Genomic DNA, 25,060 nt, shown 5'->3' with positions numbered 1-25,060 from the left:
ACTCCTGATTTCTTTCCTAGGTTTTCTATCTCCAGGGTTGTCTCTCTTTCCGATTTCTTTATTGTTTCTATTTCTATTTTTAGATTCTGGATTGTTTTATTCATTTCCTTCACTTGTTTGATTGTGTTTTCCTGTAGTTTTTTAAGGGATTTTTGTGTTTCCTCTTGAAGGGCTTCTAGCTGTTTACCTGTGTTTTCCTGTATTTCTTTGAGGGAGTTATTTATGTCTTTCTTAAAGTCCTGTATCATCATCATGAGAAGTGATTTTAGATCTGAATCTTGCTTTTCCAGTGTGATGTTGTGTCCAGGACTTGCTATGGTGGGAGAATTGGGTTCTGATGATGCCAAGTAACCTTGGTTTGTGTTATTTATTTTCTTATGCTTGTACCCTGCCATCTAGTAATCTCTAGTGCCACCTGCCCTTGCTAAATCTGACTGTAGTCATTCCTTCCTGTGATCCTGGTTGTATCAGAACTCCTCAGAGTCAGGCAGTCTCTGTGACCCTGTGATTCTGGGATCCTGCGACTCTGAGCTTGTTAGAGCACCTGGGAGTGCAGCAGCTTCCTCTGGTTGTTGTGGGACAGACTTTGGAGCTTGCACCCAAGGTCCGCTCAGGACACCAGCCCAGAGAGACCAGAAGGAGGCCGAGCCACTGGGCTGGTGGAGTTCCTGTGTGCCTGGTCCCACAGGTCCCAGTTACCCCCGGTGTTGGGACAAATGTTGGGTCCTCCTCACCTCTGATCCTGAGAGTGTCAGAGCACCTGGGAATGAAGCTTCCTCTGGGTATTGTGGGACTGGCTGCAGAGTTTGCGCCCAAGGTCCACTCAGGACACAAGCCCGTTTCCAACTTTTAGTTGTCCTTTGGTGTGAATGCAGTTTCAAGTCTGTAGTCCAACTCCCAACAATGGTCAGCAGCAGCTGTGAATGGAAGTCCAAGGATCTAGCAGTTGCTCAGTCCCACAAAACAAGCAGGCAAAGAAGAAAGAGAGAGAGCTTTCCTGTAATTCTTTAAGGGATTTTTGTGTTTCTTTTTAAAGGGCTTCTAGCTGTTTACCTGTGTTCTCCTGTATTTCTTTTTTTTTTCCTTATTTATTTTTATTTGTTACTCATTACAGGTGTTTGTGAACCACCATGTGGTTGCTGGGATTTGAACTCATAACCTCCGGAAGAGCAGTCAGTGCTCTTAACCACTGAGCCATCTCACCAGCCCCCTTAAAAGCTTTTTTTTTTTTTTTGGTTTTGAGACAGGGTTTCTCTGTAGCCCTGGCTGTCCTGGAACTCACTCTGTAGACCAGGCTGGCCTCGAACTCAGAAATCCACCTGCCTCTGCCTCCCAAGTGCTGGGATTAAAGGCGTGCGCCACCACCGCCCGGCTGTTCTCCTGTCTTTCTTTCTTTCTTTCTTTCTTTCTTTCTTTCTTTCTTTCTTTCTTTCTTTCTTACTTCCTTCCTTCCTTCCTTCCTTTCTTTGTTTCTTTGTTTCTTTCTTTGTTTCTTTGTTTGTTTGTTTCTTTCTTTTTTTCTTTCTTTTTATAATTTTGCTTTTATGTTACTTGGAATGTGAGCCACGGGGGAGCCCAAGGCAGCCTGAGATACTGGGCTAGGATCCTTCCTTCAGCTTAAGAGTGCGACTGTGGACGCCTTTTCTTCATCTCTGTAAATTTCTTCCTTCATCTGGTGTCCTGAGAGGTCTCCTCTCATCCGTCCGGTGGAGCAAGGGCACTTCCTACAAACCAGCTCTTCGGGTGGTGTCCGGGCAGAAGGCCAGCCTGGTCTACACAGGACATAAGTAACTCCCTTAAAGAAATACAGGAGAACAAAAAGAGGAGGTCCTCTATCATCATCATGATAAGTGATTTTAGATCTAAATCTTGCTTTTCCGGTGTGATGGTGTGTCCAGGACTTGCTATGGTGGGAGAATTGGGTTCTGATGATGCCAAGTAACCTTGGTTTCTGTTGCTTGTGTTCTTACGCTTGCCCCACATCATCTGGTTATCTCTAGTGCTACATCTGACTGGAACATTTTTTTTCCTGTGATCCTGGTTGTGTCAGAACTCCTCAGAGTCAAGCTGCCTCTGGGACTGTGAGATCCTGGTGTGACCAAGCTCTTAGCATTCTGTGATCCTGGGTGTGTTAGAGTGCCTGGGAGTGGAGCTTCCTCTGGGTATTGTGGGACTTGATGCAGAGTTTGCACCCAAGGTCTGCTCAGGGCACCTGCCCAAACAGACCAGAAGGAACATGTGCCACTGGTCTGGCAGAGTTCCTGAGTGCCTGGGTCCCGCTGGTCCCAGTTACTCCCCGTGTTGGGACAGATGTTAAAGGAAAACATTTAATTGAGGCTGGCTTACAGTTCAGAGGCTTATTCCCTTATCATCATGGTGAGAAGCTGGCAGACGTGGTCCTGGGGAAGGAGCTGAGAGTTCTACATCTTGATCAGCAGACAGCAGGAAGTGACAGTGACACACTAACTAGGCTTGAGCTTCCGAGGTCTCAAAGCCCACCTCCAAGTGAGTCCTTCCTTCAATGAAACCACACCTACTCCAACAAGGCCACACCTACTCCAACAAGGCCACACCTACTCCAACAAGGCCATGTCTCCCAATAGTGCCACCCCCTATGGACCAAGCATTCAAACACATGTCTACGGGGCAGGGGGCGGGGAGGTGGGGAGAGAGGGCACACATATTCAAACCACCACAACCACAATGCTTGTAAGGTCCTAAGTCTGCACATCTTCATCAGTTCCTGGCATCTTCCTCCTTTTAAATGCAGCATGTGGGTAGATGAGTAGGAGATCCCATCATGATTTTAAACTGGACTTCTTCATTCTATAGGCTGCTGAGTGGATCCCATATTTATCATTCATTTCGTTTTCTCCTTTTGAGACTCACTTGTTCATGTCTTACCTTCATGTTCTTGACGTATGGCAGTTTTTACATATTCTGGTTATGAGTCCTTTGCCTGATATATATATTGAAAATGTGTCCTACCACTTAAAATAGCATCTTCTCACACACATCTTAAACTTCAGTGTGGAAGAAGAAAGCTTCATATTACAGTACTAAAGGAAGTAATACACATGATAAGCAGAGGTGGTAACAAAACTATAGACATGTGTCAAAATCACTATACCATGCTACAGTATGGTTGGTATATGGTTGAATGCATACTATAGAATAATTGATAAAAATTGCATACATTTGAGGCATCTGACTTAATGTTTTGATGTGAACATACACATTTAAATCTTCATCAAAATCAAGCTAGTTAACATTTGTTACCTTACATTATTACTTTTTTTTGCAGTTGTAGTGACAGCTCTTAGCAAATTTGGAGAAAGATAATGTTGTACCTTTGTTTATGTTGCTATGGAACCCCTCTACAACTTACTCAACTTGCTCACGTAAAACTGTGTGCCCCTGAGCGAGATCTCATCCTTCCCTGATTCTGGTCATCTCCATTCTGGTCTCTATTACTGAGTTTGACTATTTTAGGCTCCACATGTGTGAACTCATGTGGTATTTATCCTGCTCATCATTTATCTCACTTGGTGTAACATCCTCACGATCATCCATATTGTGTGAGTGTCAGGATTTTCTCTTGTTTAAAAGAAAGAATAGCATTCCATCATTTACACACTCTGCATTTCCTTTTTCCACTCACTATCAGTGAGTGGGTCCTTGAATTATGACCATAGCTTGACTGTCATGAGCAATACTCCAGTGAACATGGGGGCTGTATATATCCTACTTGGATACTGATTATATTTCTCTTACATATGCCCAGAGTTAGGATTGTCAGACCAGATGGTCGTTCTGCTTTTATAGTTCATCTTGTGAGGCAATGCCACATTGCCCCTCCCAATTGCAGAATTGATTTAGTTTTCCAGAATTGGGGTGCAAGGGCTCCCCTTTCTCCTTATCCTATCTGTCTCTTTTCTCTCATATATTACATCCAACTACAGTTTCCCTTCCCTCCACTTCTCCCAGTTCCTATCCCTTCTTCTAGATCAACTCCTCTGTTTTCTTAAAACAAACAAACAAACAAACCAGGCCTCCCAGGAACATCCACCCAGCATGGCTCAACAAGATATAATAGATCTGGGCACAAACCTTCATTCATATCACTTCTCCTTCCCAGGAAGATCCATGTGTTCCTCCATGAGCCCTCCTTGTTCCTTAGCCTTCCTGGGTCTGTGGGGTGTAGCATGACTGCCCTTTACTTAACAGCTAGTGTCTGCTTCTGAGTATGCATCATGTTTGTCTTTCTGGACCTGGATTACCTCACTCAGGATAATCTTTTCTAGTTCCATCCATTTGCCTTCAAATTTCATGATGTCATTGTTTTTTTTTTTCTTTCTTTCTTTTTTTTTTTCTTGGCTCTTTTCCTGGAGGATTGACCCATACCTTCATTCCTGATGGGTCTGTGTCCTTTGTCATCCTGCTTGGATTAGGCTGTTGTAATTTCCCATTGACTTTAATCACAGGACATGGAAGTACTAAGAGACGCCCTAAGGGATCTCCTGCACTCCAGACAAATTCCTGCTTACCTCCATTGTGCAGAGGCAATCTGATTTCTCTGTGATAATCTGGATCTATCACTCCTAACACTGTTATTCCCTTCTTAGCCTGTTGGCTTAAGGGCATTAGAAGCCCAAAATGACCAGGGGGAAGTCTGATCTTCCAGTTCAATGGAATGTTTGTTATGGCTCCTGGTAGGAGAACTCCCCCCTCTGGAACCAAAACTTCTAGGTCAGCAGAACCTAGAGTTGTGGGGAGTTAATATGTACTGGAGGAGAAACATCTCAAACATCCCATCATGTCACATGTTCCATGCAAGTCACCCCTAACCTAAGAACAACACTGGCCAGCACCAGCCTCAGAAGACACGTTCAAATTCTGTCTGGTTGGTAGTGGCAGGATTTCGGCTCTGGTTGGTGGACTGCTGGGTGATCTGGCTGCCCTTCCGTCGTGGTGGTGCCACATACTCAAACATAGAGGTCAAGTGAGTAGACAGTCCTTGAGGTCCGAGGGCATGGGGTCCGACCAGAAGAAATCGTGGTTGAGGGCATCATCACTATCAATCCGCTGTGCGGGGTCCAGCACCAGCAGCTTGTCAATGAGGTCCAGAGCATAGGGGTCGCGAACATAGGCCTTCAGATGGTCCTTCACCTTCTGTTTCTGGCCCTTGACCAGTTCCAGCTTTTCAAACAGCTCATACTTGTCTACGTTTGGCCACACCTCTGGACTGATGGAGCCACAGAGCTGGCTGATGAGGGCAAGCTGGTGCTGCTCTGTATTACCCTGCATGATAGGGCTGTGAGTCCACATCTCTGCCATGATGCACCCAGCACCCCAAAGGTCAATGGGCAGGCCGTAGTCCCGCTCTCTGAGCAGCAGCTCCGGAGGCCATTACCACAATGTCAGCACATGGTTGGTGTATTGGTTGGGCTGGCTATTCTTAGCTAGGCTGAAGGCACGGGCCAGTCCAAAATCTGCCAGCTTTAGGACCCTATCCCAGGTAATGAGCAAGTTGGTGGGCTTCAGGTCCCTGTGCAGGATCTTATTCCTGTGGATGTAGAAGAGGCCATTCAGCAGCATCTGCATCACTCTCTTGATCTCAGACAACGTGAACTTGACTAAGACATTGCTCAGCAGCCCAGCAAGGTCATGCTCACAGAAGTCAAACACCAGATAGATGCTGCCCTTGCAGCGGTTATATGGTGAAGCTTTGGTCCGACAAATCTCAACTAGGTTGACTACATTCTCATGTTTTAGGAGCTGTAGAATCTTGATTTCCCGCAGGGCTGTGATGGGGAACCCCTCCTTCTCATTCTCCATCCACACTTTCTTCAGAGCCACCTTCTGGCCGGCCTGACGGTGCTTGGCACTTAAAGACTTCCCCGAATGTGTCTTGGCCGATCTTGGCAAGTTTCTTGTACTTGGTGACCTCATCGCAAAACGGGCATTCCACTGAGTGGTACTGCTTGGCCATGGCCGCCTCCAGTGTGCCACCGCCGCCGCCACCCCCAGCCGCAGCTCCCGCCACTCCCGGACCTAATTTTGTATTAGTCAGGGTTCTCTAGAGTCACAGAACTTATGGTAGTCTCTATGTAGTAAAGGAATTTACCGATGACTTACAGTCTGTAGTCCAACTCCCAACAATCAACTCCCAACAATGGTCAGCAGCAGCTGTGAATGGAAGTCCAAGGATCCAGCAGCTGCTCGGTCCCACAAGGCAAGCAGATGAAGCAGAGAGAGCTTTCCTTCTTCCAATGTCCTTATATAGGTCTCCAGCAAAAGGTGTGGCCCAGATTAAAGGTGTGTGCCACCACACCTTTAATCCCAGATGATCTTGAACTCATAGATCTTTCTATCTTAATCCTCTGGGATTCATAGCCACTATACCTCAAGATCTCCACGCCAAGATTCAGGTCAGAAACTTGTATCTCTCGGCCTCCAGATTAGGGTCAGGTAAGCCTTCTAATTCTGGATTGTAGTTCATTTCAGATACAGTCAAGTCGACAACCAGGAATAGCCACGATAATCCACCCCTTGTCAACTTGACAAAAATAATATCTCATGTCCACATGAAACAATAACAAAATCATAAATACGCCTAACATAACTATTCCTCGTACAATCGCAAACGCATTTGTAAATTTACAATGGGGCAATGTCCCTTAGGAACATTCTTTTACTGTCTCAACTTAAATACGAATTGATGTTAAATTGGAAGAAAGAAAAATGTATTCTTAACAAAATAAGACAGAAGCATTCATATTACTTTATAATCCTCATTTCTGCAACTGATTACATGGCCTTAGCTGGTGTTTATAACTAACTTCCTCTACTACCCATTCTGTAGTTCCTTCCCCCTCAGCAAGCACCTCAGCAGGTCTTGGCTCTTTTCCTGGAGGATTGACCCATACCTTCATTCCTGATGGGTCTGCATCCTTGGTTATCCTGCTTGGATTAGGCTGTTGTAATTTCCCATTGACTTTAATCACAGGACACGGAAGTACTAAGAGATGCCCTAAGGGATCTCCCGCACTCCAGACATATTCCTGCTTACCTCCATTGTGCAGAGGCAATCTGATTTCTCCATGGTAATCTGGATCTATCACTCCTCCTAACACTGTTATTCCCTTCTTAGCCTGTTGGCTTAAGGGCATTAGAAGCCCAAAATGCGATGTCATTGTTTTTAACAGTGGAGTAATACTCCATTGTGTAAAAGTACCATATTTTTAAAAATACACTGCTTGGTTGAGGGACATCTAGGTTGTTTCTAGTTTCTGGCTATTATGAATAAAGCTACTATGGACATAGTTGAGCAAGTGTCCGTGTAGGATGCTCAAGTGGTATAACTGGATTTAGAGGTAGATTGATTCCCAGTTTCCTGAGGAACGATTATATTTATTTCCAAAGTGGCCGTACAAGTTTGTACCCTTTCAGCAATGGGGGAGTGTCTCCCTTGCTGTGGAGCAGGCATGAGCTGTCATTTATGTTTTAGATCTTAGCTATTCCGACAGGTGTAAGATGGAATCTCAAAGTAGTTTTGATTTGCATTTTCCTGATGGCTAAGGATGTTGGTAGGTCACTGTTGTAGACTGAAGAGTCCATAGCTGGCCTAATGATAACTTTCTCCCTCTGGTCCCATGCAGAGTAGCTCCAATCACTGTGAATGTTTCTTAGTGTGGTGAAGTCTCCAGTTAGGGACCAGAGAAAAGTTACATGATTTCAATTTATATGAATTTGTTAACATTTAAAAACATATTTTAAGTAAATAGAATTAAATCACATTCTTGTTTTCCTTTTGTACCCCAACTCCTCCCAGAGACCCCCCTTTAATACCTACAATATCTTTTTTTGTCATATTCTTTAAAATTTATAAAATATTATAACAATGAAAAGGAGTGTTATAAAAGTTGTTTGATATAAAACAACAATCAATTAAACAGCCTTATGTAAATACCTGTCTGCGGCAGTACTGAAAATACATACGTTTTTCTCAATATAAATTTTAAATAACTCCAAACATATTAACTGTGTATTTCAAAATAATACATCACTACTAATATTTTCTTAAATGAACATACATATATAAAGTGTTTTTGTTTGTTTGTTTGTTTTGTATTTAGTAGAGTTTAAAATCTTGGCTCTTACTGTGGTAACTTGATATGAGTTACAAATGTCAAGCAAAGCATTCAGTCTCACTCTTTGTTGTTCTCTTACATGCCCCCTCCTAATTTAATTGTCTACATTACTTTTGGGCATATAAATACTTTTAAAATATGTAAGCTGTTCTGAAAACCATAGTGTAGTATAAAAACATGAAGTAAACAATCCCACTAATAGAGAGGCTGAGATAGGAGAAGCATGATTTCAAGACCATTATGTTGTACACAGCAAGACACTGTCACAAACAAACAAGCTGAAAGTGTATATGGATGATATAATATTGGACTTATTTCTCCAGTTACCAAATTAGAGAGACCATTGGATGACAATCAACAAATTTCCAATTTCTCATGTTTTTGGATTTCAATCGATTAGGATATGTTGGTAATATTAATTTTCATATTAAGAGATTAAGAAAAAGTAATTGTTACTTCCTGTTGTTTTTGTTGTAAGAGGTGGAATTAGATTTGTGTGGATTTGTTGAAAGATTACTTTCTTGCTTCTTCTAGGCTGTAGTTTTGCTCCTTATGTTGATGTTTTCCATCTATTATTCTTTGTAATAGGCTGGATTTGTGGAAAGATATTGTGTAAATTTTGTTTTGTCATGGAATATCTTGTTTTCTCCATCTACAGTAATTGAGAGTTTTGCTGGGTATAGTAGCCTGGGCTGGCATTTGTGTTCTTGTAGGGTCTATATAACATCTGCCCAGGATCTTCTAGCTTTCATAGTCTCTGGTGAGAAGTCTGGTGTAATTCTGATAGGCCTGCCTTTATATGTTACTTGCCTTTTTTCCCTTACTGCTTTTAAAATTCTTTCTTTGTTTAGTGCATTTGGTGCATTATGTGACAGGAGGGAGGAATTTCTTTTCTGGTCCAGTCTATTTGGAGTTCTGTATACTCCTGATTTCTTTCCTAGATTTTTTATCTCCAGGGTTGTCTCTCTTTCTGATTTCTTTATTGTTTCTATTTCCATTTTTAGATTCTGGATGGTTTTGCTCATTTCCTTCACCTGTTTGATTGTGTTTTCCTGTAATTTTTTAAGGGATTTTTGTGTTCCCTCTTGAAGGGCTTCTAGCTGTTTATCTGTGTTCTCCTGTATTTCTTTGAGGGTGCTATTTATGTCTTTCTTAAAGTCCTGTATCATCATCATGAGAAGTGATTTTATATCTGAATCTTGCTTTTCCAGTGTGATGGTGTGTCCAGGACTTGCTATGGTGGGAGTGTTGGGTTCTGATGACGCCAAGGAACCTTGGTTTGTGTTGCTTATGTTCTTATGCTTGCCCCGCACCATCTGGTTATCTCTAGTGCTACCTGCCCTTGCTAAATCTGACTGGAGCCTGTCCTTCCTGTGATCCTGGTTGTGTCAGAACTTGTCAGAGTCAAGCTGTCTCTGTGATCCTGTGATTCTGGGATCCTGTGACCATGGGCTTGTTAGAACACCTGGGAGTGCAGCAGCTTCCTCTGGGTGTTGTGGGACTGGTTGTGGAGCTTGTTGTGCCCAAGGTCTGCTCAGGGCACCAGCCCAGACAGATTGGAAGAAACCTGAGCCACTGGGCTGGTGGAGTTCCTGTGTGCCTGGTCCTGCTGGTCCCAGTTACTCCCGCTATTGGGACAGATGTTATGTCTTTCTCACCTCTGATCCTGGGTGTGTTAGAGCACGTGGGAGTGGACCTGTGTCTTTGATGATATATCTAAGGGTTGTCTTTGGTAATAGGGCCTTACAATCAATTTATGGAGGGTAAATATTAGGCTTGGCAATAGCCTGAGCTGTTTGGGAGGTTTTTGTGTGGCAAAAAAATCTGGGAGCCACAAGAAACATTTCACTGAAGTGGAAGGTCAGACTCCCCTGGTGACTTTGGGCTTCTGATGCCTTAAACCAGCAGGGTAAGAAAGGAACAACAGTGTCAGAGGGGTAGATCCAGATTACCAAGGAGAAATTGTATGACTTCTCTGTAGTGGAGGTAGGAAAGGTTATGTCTGGAGTGCAGAAAATCCTTTAGGATGTCTCATGGTGTTGCCATATCCTGTGATTAAAATCAATGTAAAACTACACCAACCGAATCCAGTCAGGGTGATAGAGGATACAGACCCTTCAGGAATGAAGGTGGGGGGTCACTCTTTTTGGAAAAGAACCAAGACCAGCCAAGGTGCTTGCTGAGGGCAGAGGAAGTAGAGGATGGGTAATGAGGGTGTGAGAAGTCTGGGCATGGACTGTCCTAGTTATATATGAAGAATCCTGGAGGAAGTTATGCATAGGTGGGTTCCCACTGCCAACATTATGAAAGGACTCTGAAGATAAACATTAACCATTGATCTCAGCTGCTCCTGACAGGTATAGTTTGAGGCAGCAGTGTTGGGTATTGGTGGAGCTGTAAACATTTGCTTTGCCATCAACAACACACTTACATACTTCAAAAATTAATCCCTAATGAGAGCATAAAATAACAAAAGGCCAACCTTTGTCTCTGATAACTGCCACAGCACTTTGTATAAATTGGAAAATTAAATCAATTTTGGATTCTTCATGTAGATGCTTCAAGTAGATTTAAAAACAAAACAAAAAACAAAACCCAAAAGAAATCAAACAGAAAAATACCCTGCACCACCCCCAACGGCAGTGGGAAGACTGTTCAGCCTGTCTCCACCATGTCTAACCAACAGCATCTCATAAATAGAAAGTAAGACAGGGAGAATGAAGTCAAACATGGAGTTACTCATTTTACAGCTACAACTCCAGCAGACTCTGCAAGTCCAGACTCCAATTCTTCCCAGATTGCTCCGGATATTCTGTGAGGGCGAGAATGTATGTCCATCCTACTTCTGCATCTTTAATGCACATTTTAGTGCCTGATATGGGGTGCTTATGATGGTGTCAGTGAATTGGTTAGATCATTAACTATTCTCTGAGCTCAAGTAGGCAGTTCCAGTTTGCAGAGTGTCTTGTCATTCTCTTTTCTGAGTCTGAGACGGTGCCCCATTGCCATTGGTTTTTGGCATATTTTTCTTCTTAGAAGGAAGATAATTTATTCTGTGGCAAGATTAGCTTTTTCTCTATACCCCCACAGAACAATTAATTTAGCAAATTCTGAAATCAGTAAGCCATAAATAAATGTTTCTGTTTCTCCAGATCTTTCCTAGTAACACAAGTCCAACAGTTATTTGACTGCAAAAAGTATACTCCATTGATGTTACCATCTTCATAATATTTTCCTTTCTTTCTTTCTTTCTCTCTTTCTTTCTTTCTTTCTTTCTTTCTTTCTTTCTTTCTTTCTTTCTTTTTTCTTTCTTTCTGTCTGTCTGTCTGCCTGTCTTTCTTTCTTTCTCTTTCTTTTCTTTTCTTTTCTTTTCTTTTCTTTTTTTTGAGATTGATGGGAGGAAATCTCAGTACACAGTCTCCTCTAGCTGGGAATTTGCTTTGTAGCCTATTCTGGTCTCTAACTCACACACTTCCCTCCACAACCTCTAAAATGCTAATGTGCCTGACCTAACCTCACTGTTGTTTTGAGAGCAGGATTGAGCCACATCCACCTTCAGTTCCAAAGAGTTCGTCTACGCTGTAGTCACTGTCTGTCATAAGACCACAACCTATTTCTCCTACTTCTCTTAAGATAGTTTCCCCTTTTCTGCACCAGGCCCCTTCCTGTTTAAGGCTAAGAATTGATATGTACTGATGATGCACAAGTAGAGATATCTAACCCGAGCCTTCCTCCTGTTGCTGAAGTTTACTCACTGTAGTGGTATGAATGTGCTTGGCCAGGGAGTGGTGCTGTTAGGGGGTGTGACCTTGTTGGAGTAGGTGTGACCTTGTTGGAGGAAGTATGTCACTGTGGGAATGGGCTTTGAGACCTTCCTAGCCACCTGGAAGACAGTCTGCTCCTGGTTTCCTTTCGATGAAGATGTAGAACTCTCAGCTCCTCCTGCACTATGCCTGCCTGGCTGGATGCTGCCATGCTCCTGCCTTGATGATAATGGACTGAACCTCTGAACTTAATTGCCAGCCCCAATTAAATGCCCTTTATAAGAGTTGCCTTGGTCATGGTATCTCTCCACAGCAATGGAAACCCTAAGACATGTACCATGTGTTGCTCTCCCATCTTCATTTGACTGACTATTGTCATCTCAAAGCATGTGTAATACTGAATGTACTCTCTACCCTTACATCCAATCTGTACCTCTAGCAATTTGCACTGCTTCAGCAAGTAGCAATTCTGTCCTTTCAGTGGGTCAGTTGAATCCTGACCCCCCCCATTCCTTAAGCTTGATAGATAACTCTTTGGTCAGTCTAATATACATACATTAGACATATACAGTCTAATAAAGCATGTACCTTATGCTAACAATTGTCTTTACTTACATTGCCACTCTCCTGGTCTAACCCATTGTCATCTCTTGTCTAGGCATACATGTGACTATCCCTGTCGATGCGCCCCAGGTCCTCCCCTCCAGCTCTCTGCAGACCATTAGAACAGTGACACGAAGCCTCACTAGTCCCACCTCTCTTCTTGCAGATGCCCTGAAACAGTGTCCTCTGAAGCAGTGTCATCTTGGCTACTTGCTCCCTAGCTGAATTTACTCCAAATATCTTCTCTTCCTCAATAATTCACTGTAGTCACAGTTGTACTGAATCCATACGGAGGGAAGAAAGCCTTAGCATAAATGGGACCAGCACTGATTTGTGTGAGGAGATAAATGAGCCTTCAGCATAATTGAGGTTGTACTCAGTTTCAGCTATAAGAAAACATCCAAAAGCCTGCTGGTAACCATCTCAGGAATGTTTTTTTCACAGGACAAAAACCTTTGGAAATGAGAATTTTTTTTCTCAGGCAAAGAATATGGGTCTAGGTTATCTGCTCAGGTATATTGGATGCTACTGATCTTGTTTGTATGAGAAACATAATTAAAAAGTAAAGTGCTTTCCCTAGAACATTGTTATGCTTACCTACTAGAAGATGATTAATTAAAATTAGATGATAGCTATAATTATTGTTTTTCTGCACAGGCCATCATTTTCAATTACCAGAGAATTCATATTGAGATTCAACCACACAGAGAATCCAGCAGAGGAGGAAGAACTGTTGGAACAAGCCAGGAGACTCATTGTCAGGTGTAAGGTAAGGGTTGGTGCTCTGGTTACTTGGCATGTAAACTTCATTTTCCAGTTGGTAAAATCTTACCTGTTATACAATATTGAAAGAAAAAAAAAAGGATGTGGGGATAGTCAGCTATCTTTAAGTGCAAGTAAGCAGCACTAAAACATTCAATGTCAAATAATTTTGGGGAAGGGGTGCACATAGATGAAGGGATGCACACAGATGAAGGGATGCACACAGATGAAGGATGCACATAGATGAAGGGATGTGCATAGATGTAGGGATCTACATAGATGAAGGGATGCGCATAGATGACGAGATGTGCATAGATGAAGGGATAAACATGGATGAAGGGATGTGCGTAGATGAAGGGATGCACAAACATGAAGGGATGCATATTTCCATAAGCTGTTTTCCTGTTTCTCCATCACAGAGGAAGTTGGGCCTCAAGACACTGGGTTTTGGGAAGCATGTGCATCTTACAACGGCATGGGCTGAGGCCATCTATCTGGCTCAGTGTAAAGGGGAGATCCAAGATGGTATGTATGTGGACCCAACTGCAGATGAACCCCAAGTCTCTGTGGGTTCACAAAGAGATGATTTGAGAATTTAAAGTAGAGTTTTAGAAAATTTAAAGTGACTAAATTTAAAGTAAGTAATTCTTCATTTTCCATTAAAATGTCTCATGATGTTCTTTTATCAAAGTTCCTCTGTAATTCTGAATTTACAACATTGACTGTTGAACTTTTTAATTACAAAATGGGTTTTTAAAGCTTTTTCTCAGTTGGGTAATGGTGGCACAGGTCTTTAATCCCAGCACTCAGGAGGCAGAGGCAGGTGGATCTCTGTGAGTTCAAGGTCAGCCTGGTCTACAGAGCGAGTTCCAGGATAGCCAAAGCTACACAGAAAAACCCTGTCCTAAAAACAAAACAAAAGCAAACCAAACCAAAACAAAACAAAAGCTTTTTCTCAGGATAGTCTTTTACTACCTTTCCCCTAAAGTTGGTAATGAATTTAAAAGTCACTGTATACTGTCTTTGAGTAAGTCTACCTGCAGTGGTTACCTAAATAAAGGTGTTTATGCATGTTAGAGCCTTACTTATAAAACGCTAAGCAGATGGCCATTGGCTTGGCTTTTTTTAAAGCAGAAAGTGTTGCTCATAGCCCTTTATCTGGTACTTCTCACGTACATGGCTTCTTTCACGCAACTTCCAACTAATCTAAAAAGGAAATTAAATAACATTATTTTTAAGGGGATAAAATTCCTTCTCTCGTTAAACTAAACATTATGTGTGTGCCTTATAAAATGAGTTTGGGGATGTTAACTGCTAAGGTCAGAGGATATTTCCCGAGGAAATTGGGATTTGTAACGATGCTCGAGAGCTCAAGAACTCAGAGAAGGAAGCATGCTTTGCACTTAACTTATTTTTATGGCCCTGTGTCTCAGCTCTGCTACCTCTATCAGACATTTAAGAGATACTGTGGTGTGAGGCCTCCTGGTTTACCACCAACCATCTTCATTGCTACCTGGGGGGAAGGGGGATGGGAGTGAGGGAAAGGGAGGGGAAGCGGGGTGGGGCGTGGGGAAGAGGGGCGGGGAAATGGGGAGCAGGGTTAGGTAGACAATGATGCCATGTTTCCTTTGGGGATTTGGTCCCAGAAATCTCACACAGTACTTCTTCTGGGTTCTGCTGATTGAAGCAGTCACTAGACCTGCTGAGGTTTGAGGTGACTCTCACTGGGAAGGCTGGAAAGCATTTCTGAGTACAAAGGAACCCTGAATCGGATGGACAAACACTGAACTGCAAGATGTTAGTATAGTATGCAGAAAGCCAGGGTTAACTTTTACTGTCAGAATTTCACTTTGTTCACGTTTCAGAAGCTTTAAATATGCTCCATGCCTCCTTGGACCACGTTTCCTTTGATTATGATCAGCTTCCTGCCCTGTTTTTTCTTGCGGAATCAGTTTTATACCGACTCTGTTGCGATGCATTCAAGAAGGAATATTTATATTCAGTCGAGATAAAGCTGGTGAAGGTAGGTTTTACATTTTAATTGTTATAGGCACGAGTGACAGGAGTGCTATGTGCTTTGGGATCCAACAAGACACTGGCGTTTAAGAAGGGTAGGTTAACGATCTTCGAGCATGACTAGCAGGTTGCTGCTGGATAGCAAAAGATGAAATAGTTTGAGAAAACAATTTCACAAACTGTGTAATAATATAATTATGCAAAAATAATCATACCGCTGTTCTAGGTAGGTATAGATTTTCTTTTAAGGATTAAAAGAGGATTTATTTACTTTCCTTTTATGTGTATGGGCCATTTGCTTTCATGTGTCTGTGTCCTGTGTATGTGTTCATGCGTGTGTGTGTGTGTGTGTGTGTGTATGTGTGTGTATGTGTGTGATTGGGTGTATGTATGTGCACATGAGCATGTATGTATGTATGTATGTATGCATGTGTGTATGAGTGTGTGTGTGTCTATCTGTATTTCTGTGTGTGTGTGTGCACATGTATGTGTGTGCGTGTGTATATGTATATATTTGTGCATGTGTGAATGTGTGTATGAGTGTATGTGCATGTGTGTGTACATGTGTGTATAGGTGTTCATGAGTGTGCATATATGTGTGTATGAATGTGAATGTGTATGTGTGTATGTATGCATGTTTGTGTATGTGTACATGTGAGTATAGGTGTTCAGAAGTATGTGTATGTGTGTGTGTCTGAATGTGTGTGTGTGTGTGTGTGTGTGTATGTTTGTGTGTAGTGTGCTCAGAGGCCAGACGAGGAATTGGATCCTCTGGACCTGCAGTTGCAGACTCTAGTCGTGAGCTTCCGTGTAGGTGATGGGAACTGAACCCATGTCCCCTTAACCACAGAATTCTCTCTCTAGCCCTTTCTTTCAGGGATTTTTTCTCTTTTTAAAAACATGCTATGTTCTTTATTTAAAGCTTCTGAGAAATAACCTTCAATTCAATTTGATGCAAGTGGCCCTGTCAGCACTCTGTCATGCCAGAGTGATTCAGCAGGGAGCCGTCATCAGATGGATTATGCTTTGTAAAGTCTTTAGTCAAACGCTTCCAATGTTTGTAATAGCCAGTTGACATGAGACCAGTTGACATGGGAAAAATTTTATTATAAAAATAATTTTAAGAGTAACTGGTGGTCTCATTACAAATAAATTAAGCTTAAATAATGATTTCATTATTACAAAAAAGGAAAGAAAGGTTAGGAAGATTCCCTTAAGAATTCAATGCCACCTGTCTCTACAACAAGCAAAACTGACCGAACAAAATATGCATTTTACAATATTGGTCCCTAGAGAGTATTCCCAAATCTATCTCCACTGTTAGGAAGTTTTGGCGAAATAACTCTATTTTATCCTTAGTCTTGGAGCTTTCTGAAAGTGTTAGGAATAAAAGGCAGAATGTTAGGAAACCTCAGATAAACTGCCCAACCTGAAGACCTGAGTAGAAGGAAAGACGGACACGCCAGTACTTGTCTCGGTATGGCGAGGTGATAATGAGTTTTTACAATTTTTATTTATTTTATGTAGATGAGTACATTGTTGCTATCTTCAGACACACCAGAAGAGGGCATCGGATTCCATTACAGATGGCTGTGAGCCACCATGTGGTGGCTGGGAATTGAACTCAGGACCTCTGGAAGAGCAGCCAGTGCTCTCAACCACTGAGCCATTCCTCCAGCCCTGATTGTAATGTTTAAAAAAAAATTTTTTTTTTTTTATTTCCCAACCTGCTCATTATGGCAACACATTTATATTTAAAGATTTGAAAGCAGATCAGAGCTTAAATAGAGATACAGGGGTGAAACAGAACACACAGGTACATGTTTGTAATGAAAGAGGTCCACTGGAGCGAGTCTGTGCTGCCCCGTGACCCTGCTCCACGCCTCGACTTGGTTTTCTCAGATGTTTTGCCTCCGCGTCATGGTAAATGCTACAAATGCTACGCCATCTAATTTTTGAAGCACTTTTATATCATCTTGTCTTCAGGTTGAACAATTCTCGCAGGTTCTTGTAGAGACTCTAAATGACCAGTTCTTGACTATGTACTTTGCACAATGATAAATGTGTAAGTGTGAGACATGTTGACTTTTTGCGTCTCACAGTTGTAGTAGCCTCCATTTTGGACATCAGTGAAGACATTGTGTCCTAGAGAGCTTAAATAACTTACCATTTCAGCAGGAAATGTTTTGAAAACCTAGACAGACATGATAGTCTAGAAAGTCCAGTGGACTCTCAGCCATAACGCCACAATTTAAAAGCTAACTCGATTTTTTTTTTTTTTTGAGCTAATACAAACTAGTCAGTGGAAATAGCATGGCCTTCTATATACTGAAATAAAGGGAACTATGAAACACATCATAACATTTTCTCTTCTCATGTATCTTATTTTTTTATATAACTCCCTCCCATCAATTCATTTCATGAGTTATTTAAGGGCTGTGATCTACAATTTGGAAGAACAATGTGGCTTTAAAGGATACAGAGCTAAATAGCATCCAGAACGGCCCATTTGAAAGAGGGTAGAGATGATTTATTCAAGTCTTTCTTCTGGCTGAACCAGCACTTCAGTCTTGACATAACCGTTTTAAAGTTATTTCAAAAAACCCATAATATCAACCAAGTTTGAAATTGTTTTATCAAAAAGTAAATGTAATAATAAAGCGGTTTATCTTTCTCTCTGGTTTTTAAGCATTTACTGGTGCGACACAAAAACTCTTTTCCCTCTTCTCTCTTGACAGATTGGCTATTTGATCTTCTTACGACTTTTTGTATTTTTCCTGCATGGTCACTTAGAAAGTTTTAAACAACATTTGCTTAGGCTGCAGCCATATTTATACGGTAGAGTATTTTTTTTTATTTTTGTGCTTATAAATGTTTTATGCTCCATTTTAAGATCCTCAGACTGTCACTATAAAGAGCGTAAGCTGTTTTATGTCTCATGAAAAGAGAGGCCTCCAGTGAGGGCTGCTGGGCCAGGCAGTGTCTCTTCAGTGTTTGCTTTCCCTCAGAAACTTAGAACTTCTTGTGGTGAGAACATTTAAAAATCTAGTCTCTCTGCAATCTGAATAAAGCCTATATTCTTATGATCTGTAGTGATCACCTGTGTTGTAGACGACCAGGATCTAACCTTGGCAGAAACCTCGCATTCTTTGACCATCATCTCCTTCTTCCCATCCCCCTCCAGACTTCTGTGAGCAATTATTTATTTTCCAACAACGTGTGTGTGGTGGTGGGGGAGGCCCAGCTTTCCCATTTGTAACAGTAGCTACTAAACTAGAAAGCAACAATGTTCGTATTTTAAAGCAGGTCCATCTGCAGTGTAGACGGCCAACAGGAATAGCGAGAGGAGAGGATTCCAGAGGTCACTCAGCATGGATGTCTAGCAGCATTACATAAAGCAGTGTCCTTTCAAATGTCCTGATTAGTCCTCAAAGGCAGGGATGCCATTAGCCCTGCAATTCACCATGTTGTAATAGGTGTCCACTTATACACTGGAAAGAAGGACTTGTTGAGGAACAGATATCAAGAACATAAATGGTTGCAATGGGGAGTGTGTTATGGCACAATAGTTTTAAAACATTTAGAAGAGAAAAGACTGATTTTAGTTCATTGGCTCTAGGTCACCTGTGTACAAAAGCAGGGCATGAGGAGGAAGTTGGTGTATTTAGATATTGACTAATATGGTCAAGATTTGGAAAAACACAACAGTGGATATGAATGTCACAGAAAACGTGAAGAGTAGGGCTTGGGCAATTAGTATAGCTAAGGAGACCTGTGGGAGTCAGACCCACATGAAACCCACTGAGTCTGCTTAATGTAAATGTGTTCAGGGCTGATCACTTGAGACTGGAGAAAACGGAATAGTAACCACGTTTATGTATTAATATGTACCACATATAACAAATCATTATATATCATAATATATAATAGACATACTATGCTCAGCCATATATTTGTTTTAATTTAAACATTTTAAGAATTTCATAGATGAGTACTAGATTTACATTAGCTTCACCCCTCCCCTCCCTCTCCAATTCTCCTGACCTCTTTTCAAACTCATGACTTCTTCTTTAAGCATAACCATGTGCCTATGTATCAATCAAGAGACCACAGTGTATGCATTGTGCTGCTCATGTATGTGTGTATGTGTGTAGGGCGGACCACTGGGGGAATCTCACAGAGCTCTACCCTTAGATGCAGAGACACCTTAATTAGCAGGCACAGAAAGCTGGAGAAGAGCAATAGTATTGTCTGATTGTACATTCAGCCACCACACAAAGCCGTCCTGACTTCTAAAAACTCTCATGCGACTTATTCAAGATGTAGTGTTCTTCCTCACCACCAGAGGACACACGTAACATTATAAATTTTAACTAGCTAGAGCAATGCCCAACAGTAGGAGTCCGGAACACTGAACCTAATGACGCTTTCATAGCTAAAAGATCAATGCATCACAGAGCAAGACACGAACAGAACATCTCTCACAAGTGATTGTTCTTCCAACAGCGCTTTATTTCTCTGAACCATCCTACTACAAGTATCCAAACATCTTCTCCAACGTGCAGTTCATCCTGAAAACGTCAGAAGTTATCTGTAAAAGGGAGCTCCATGCTGAGCTGTTTGTGGGAGGCCAAGATGAAGTGGAGGTCCCGTATTCTGATCTGGTGGGTGACCAGATCTGGGGGGTGACCAGATCTGGGGGGTGGCCAGATCTGGGGGGTGGCCAGATCTGGGGGGTGAACAGATCTGAGGGGTGACCAGATCTGGGGGTTGCCAGATCTGGGGGGTGGCCAGATCTGGGGGGTGGCCAGATCTGGGGGGTGTACAGATCTGGTGGGTGACAAGATCTGGGGGTGACCAGATCTGGGGGGGTGACCAGATCTGGGGGGGTGACCAGATCTGGGGGGTTGCCAGATCTGGGGGGGGGTGGCCAGATCTGGGGGGGTGACCAGATCTGGGGGGGTGACCAGATCTGGGGGGTGAACAGATCTGTGGGGTGTACAGATCTGGGGGCTAGCCAGATCTGGGGGAATGAACAGATCTGAAGGGTGAACAGATCTGGGGGGTGAACAGATCTGTGGGGTGTACAGATCTGGTGGGTGAACAGATCTGGTGGGTGACCAGATCTGGGGGTGACCAGATCTAGAGGGTGAACAGATCTGGAGGGTGAACAGATCTGTGGGGTGAACAGATCTGGGGGGTGAGTTGTGTCTCTATAAAATCACTGTGACCTTACACCTGTCCTCACTGATCCAGCATGCCCTGCTAGAGCTGGGCTAAGCTGGAGGGAGGTTGGAAGTAGCACACACGCTTGCTCACACACACCTCATGGATCATAGAATGCTTGATGAGGAATGGGCCGTCCGTGTGACTTGTTATGTCTTTGAGAGGCACAGTGGCACAACATTTCTTCCACATGGGTCCCATCTCAGCCACTTAAGGACAAATCCTAGCGTTACTGAGATTCCCAAGTTAACATGTTAGCAGATTCTATTTCGTCAAGGCAAAGATGTAAAGACTGGCCACATGAAACAAATGCAACAAGTCATGCTCTCCAGGTTTCATGTTGAAATAACATTAAATATGCCACCGAAGTCAACTGAAAACTTCCCAGGGCTCCAACTGGCCGGCTATGGTGGCACACGCCTTTAGTCTCAGCACCAGGAGAGGCAGAGGCAGGCTGATCCCTGAGTTCAAGGCCAGCCTTACCTAGGGATTTTTGTGGCAGCCAGGGCTACACAGTGAGCCTTCACTTTCTCAAGTACAAATTGAAAGATTAAAATAATGATAGTACATAGTTAAAATTTCTTATGTTATTAAAAATCAATTATTTAATAAGCAGATATTATACAAATGCAAATCCAGTGAGCCTTGTAGTTGTGTATAAAACATGTTTTTCAAAAGACAAACTTCAGTCTGTTTGGTGTTCATTAACTTCCTCTACTCAAATAGTTTCTGAAAAACTGTGCTATGAAACAGGATTTTTTTTTCAATTATTTTATAATTTAGAAACAGAAAATTTGTTCTTTTTAATTTTTCAATAAAGGAAAAAAATCAGTTTTTTGCTTGTGTGTATGGTGTGCATGCATGCATGTATTCATGTTTGCATGAGTGTGGACATGCATATGTGCAATGTACATGCATGTGTGTTTGTGTAGATTGCAAGGCCAGAAGTGTATTGGAACCTTCCCTGATTGCTCTGGCCCCTCTTCAGAAGGTAGTCTTCTCTTGAACCTGGAGATGCTCCATCATACCTGGATGGTCTAGGTAGGCGGCTTGTTCTGGGATCCTGTCTCCGACTCCAGACAGCTGGCACTACAGGTGGAATGCCTGAACAAGCAGCTTTTATGTGCATGCTGTGGATTCACACCCCAGTCTCACTCTTGTGCAGAAAGCACTTCACCCACTGAGCCTTCTCACCAGCCTGGAAAATACTTTTTTAAAAAAAATTAATTTTTTCTTTACTTATTCACTTTGTATCTGCTCAAGGAAAATACTTTTAATCTAAGGTAAGTTCTAAGGATTTGTGAAATCTAAGGATTTGTGGAAACTCCTCTTAAAATAGCTTTATTTATATGTGACCTCATAGTCTTCCCACACTCCCTTTCATGTCTTTCAAACATTAACCATAAATTTAACAGATAGGAAAATACATTTTATCATGTATGTGTATAACTTTTAAGCTTCATAAGCGATAAACCATCTACAAAAAAAGTGATGTTTGCTAAGTACTTTGGACGATTTGGTTATGATTAGTAACGAATGCAAATTGTGTCATGCCAAAAGAGGCACTTGATTAAAAATTAAAAATAGGTTTTGATGATAAATATAGTTAGAGTAAGAATGAAGCTGCAAAATATCCCGAAGAGTAACAACCTGTTTGACAACTGTCTGTGAGATCTAAGGAGGTCAGCTTGGCTTTTCTATAGCTCTGAGTTTTCGTTTGTATAGAAAAAGCTCTGCCTCTTTTCATGATGATCACGACAATCGTCACCACCGCCGTCCTCGCCTTAACTGAATAAATAAAACTGTAGTTTGCAAATGAAAGGCCACAAACACATCGCCATTAATACTTAGGTGTTTGCTCTAACCTAGAGAGCTCACAGTGAATTTTGGCAGAGAATAAATACAGTTACCTTGACAGAAAGTGATCTGAGTGTTATATCTCCAAATATGGTGCTGCAACATGCAATTTGCATTCGCAAATATGGCAATTTTAGCCACACCGCGCTCTGGCTCAGGTGGGGCCTTGTGTTTCCTGGCCGGTGCTTCTGAAGAACAAATCTATGTCCACCCTTGGAAGCAATGGACACGGGCTGCTGGAAGGGCCAAGCCCACAGCTCACGGAAGGGACGTGTCTGCCGAGAGTGACGTGCGCAGTCGCCCAGCCTTCCTGTGCCTTTTCCACTTTGTAGAACAAAGGACCTCAATTCTATTTCGGCTCCTTCCGTGGGATTCTCTGAGGGGACTATAACACATTTGGTGCTGTCAGGTTTATTGCCTTTCTTTTTCTTCTCCACTTACTTCATAATATAACAACTATAAAGGATAGTGGAGCCACAGTGCTCCTAAATCGCCGCTCGGCTAATCAGCACTGATTCATGGCGTGATTGCAAGCCCTAAAGTTCCCTAGCTTCTACCCAATTTCTCCAATGTGGCTTTTCGAAGCCAGCCTCTGCAGTTCAGCCGAGCATCTGCCCATTCAATAACCATTCCATTCCCTGCTTTGGGGAATGAAAGAAGAAAGGGAGAGATGACAGAATGTAAAAGCTACAGCAATTCTTCTCTCCCGTCTTTATCGATGCTCTATTGCAGCCCAGGACTTATCGATCTATCCATCATCATCCCTCATCTTCTGATTCTACTAAAAGGGCTTGCATTGGCCATTGTGAAATATCTTACACTTAATGCTCATTAGAAATGGAGTAAAAGCAGTTGCTGAATTTGTTGTACAACCAATGCTAGAATTGTTTTAAAATCCTGTGGAATTTACATATTGTAAGATGCACGGTACAGATCTGTGGCTTCCTCTTGAGAGATCCAGAGCCACAATTCCTGCCAACTTTGGTAAGTGGTACACTTTCATTAGCTTTGCAATGGCAGAGCCCAATTGCAGGAGTCATTTCTGTCCTCTGGTCAGCAGCAGAGCTGACTTTTCTAAGCACAGTGGTCACATGATAGTAACAACGTAGTTCTTCGGAGGATTTGAAGGAACTCAGCTAACATGGAGTAGCCCCATTATTAAATATTATTATGTAACGTATAAAAAGTTCCCCGAAAAGTAGCAGATACACCGATTTTAATTTTATATTCTGGCATGATTAGCAGTCTTATTCTTTCACACCACACATACTCAGCAAGCAAAAGGACGCGATCAAAATCTGGGACACTCTGCTGAGCGTCAGTGATGCTAAGAACAGCATCATTAACGAGATGTGTGGCTTTTGAAATTAGGAGCATTATCCAGTGATTCGTGTTGCTAATCGGCTAACACATTTGTATTAAGAGGTCTTTTCATGGCAATGTCACTGACCCCTAAAACGACTGAAAACAGGACAAAACTCAAAGCACTACATCTGATCAGCCACAACAGAGCCCACACCGCCAAGCTAGCTCATCGGCATCGTAAGCGTCTGAGCGGCCACTTGGAGGGACTGTACTTACAGTCTCGTAAATGCCAAGGTAGTGGGTTATCCGAATTCCCAACAGCACTTTGGCAGGTGGGCATCTCTCAGAAGGCACTGTGCAAGCTGCAGGATGATAGTCCGAAGCTGGGTGGCATGGGAGGAAAAAGGAAGAATCACAGGAAATGGAAAAAGAAAAAGAAACAGAGGAAAAGGAAAAAGGAAAAAGAAAAGGCAGGCAGAAAAGGGTGGGAAATACTCTGTAAAGTCACTGAATTCTGTGCTTGGTGCTTATCAAATTATCATCCTGGAAGAATCACTCAATTTTTTTCTTACATTTTTATGGTCTTTTTTTTTATGCACATGGTCGTGTGTACCCATGCGTGCATCTGTGTGCGTGTGGAAGGCAGAGATCAACACCTGGTATCTATCTTCTTGCCTCTGTCCCCCAGCTCACGTACTGTGGTTACCGCCCAGCACCATTACGCCTCACTTTATTGTTAGTGTTGAGGATTCAAGCTTGGCTCCTAATTCCCGTGTAGCAGACACTTCCCTGGCTGAACAGAACAGTCTCCCAACACCATCCCTTCTGCATCCCAGAGCTCCTACAGCTTGACAGTCTGCAAAGTAAAATAATAAGGAATTATAGAAAAAGTAAAGTAGATATTAAGTTACTACATCAAATATGTGTACAATCACTCTGCCAGAGAAATGCAACTCTTTAAAGTGTTCTTTCATCTCTGTGCCCTTGTTAACTGCGTTAGTCCCAACCCCAGTAGGCCAATTCAGCATAAAGACAAGAGATTCTGAGGCACACAAGAACTGTCGGGGCTGCTCTCTCCTGGTCTGTGACAACTGGGTTGAACCACATGATTATCATTATTACATTAATCCTTCCCTTTTGATAATGCCAAGGCCATTAAGCCAAAGGTCAGGGGGAGGAGGGCATGTTTGTCAGAGACAATGGGGTTTATTCTTCAGTGGAGGGAGAGAGGAAAAGAGGGAGCCCACATTCCCAGGAAGGACTGTGAATGCTTCAGAAGCCCACATTCCCAGGAGGGACTGTGAATGCTTCAGGGGCCCACATTCCCAGGAGGGACTGTGAAGGCTTCAGGGGCCCACATTCCCAGGAGGGACT

At 42.4% G+C, this 25,060-nt stretch overlaps 1 protein-coding gene and 1 pseudogene across 7 annotated transcripts in view; one reads left to right on the top strand and one right to left on the bottom strand.

The window, feature by feature from the left end:
* Positions 1-25,060, top strand: part of Tmem232 (transmembrane protein 232) — a 278,672-nt gene that overhangs the window by 53,556 nt on the left and 200,056 nt on the right. For 6 of the 7 annotated variants that reach the window (XM_031368600.1, XM_031368596.1, XM_031368594.1 and 3 more), the window contains 5 exons: positions 13,178-13,289; positions 13,702-13,807; positions 15,148-15,305; positions 18,037-18,136; positions 19,805-19,962. In XM_031368600.1, the coding sequence (XP_031224460.1) occupies positions 15,159-15,305; positions 18,037-18,136; positions 19,805-19,962 (405 nt within the window). In that variant the 5' untranslated portion in view covers positions 13,178-13,289; positions 13,702-13,807; positions 15,148-15,158. The remainder of the gene's footprint in view (positions 1-13,177; positions 13,290-13,701; positions 13,808-15,147; positions 15,306-18,036; positions 18,137-19,804; positions 19,963-25,060) is intronic. The other variant, XM_031368597.1, reaches the window with a different exon arrangement.
* LOC116088847 lies at positions 4,761-5,992 on the bottom strand (annotated as a pseudogene).

The sequence above is a fragment of the Mastomys coucha genome, unplaced genomic scaffold (assembly GCF_008632895.1).
Source record: "Mastomys coucha isolate ucsf_1 unplaced genomic scaffold, UCSF_Mcou_1 pScaffold14, whole genome shotgun sequence".
In the NCBI taxonomy this organism is placed as follows: Eukaryota; Metazoa; Chordata; class Mammalia; order Rodentia; family Muridae; genus Mastomys; species Mastomys coucha.
This window is presented reverse-complemented; position numbering and strand designations above follow the sequence as displayed.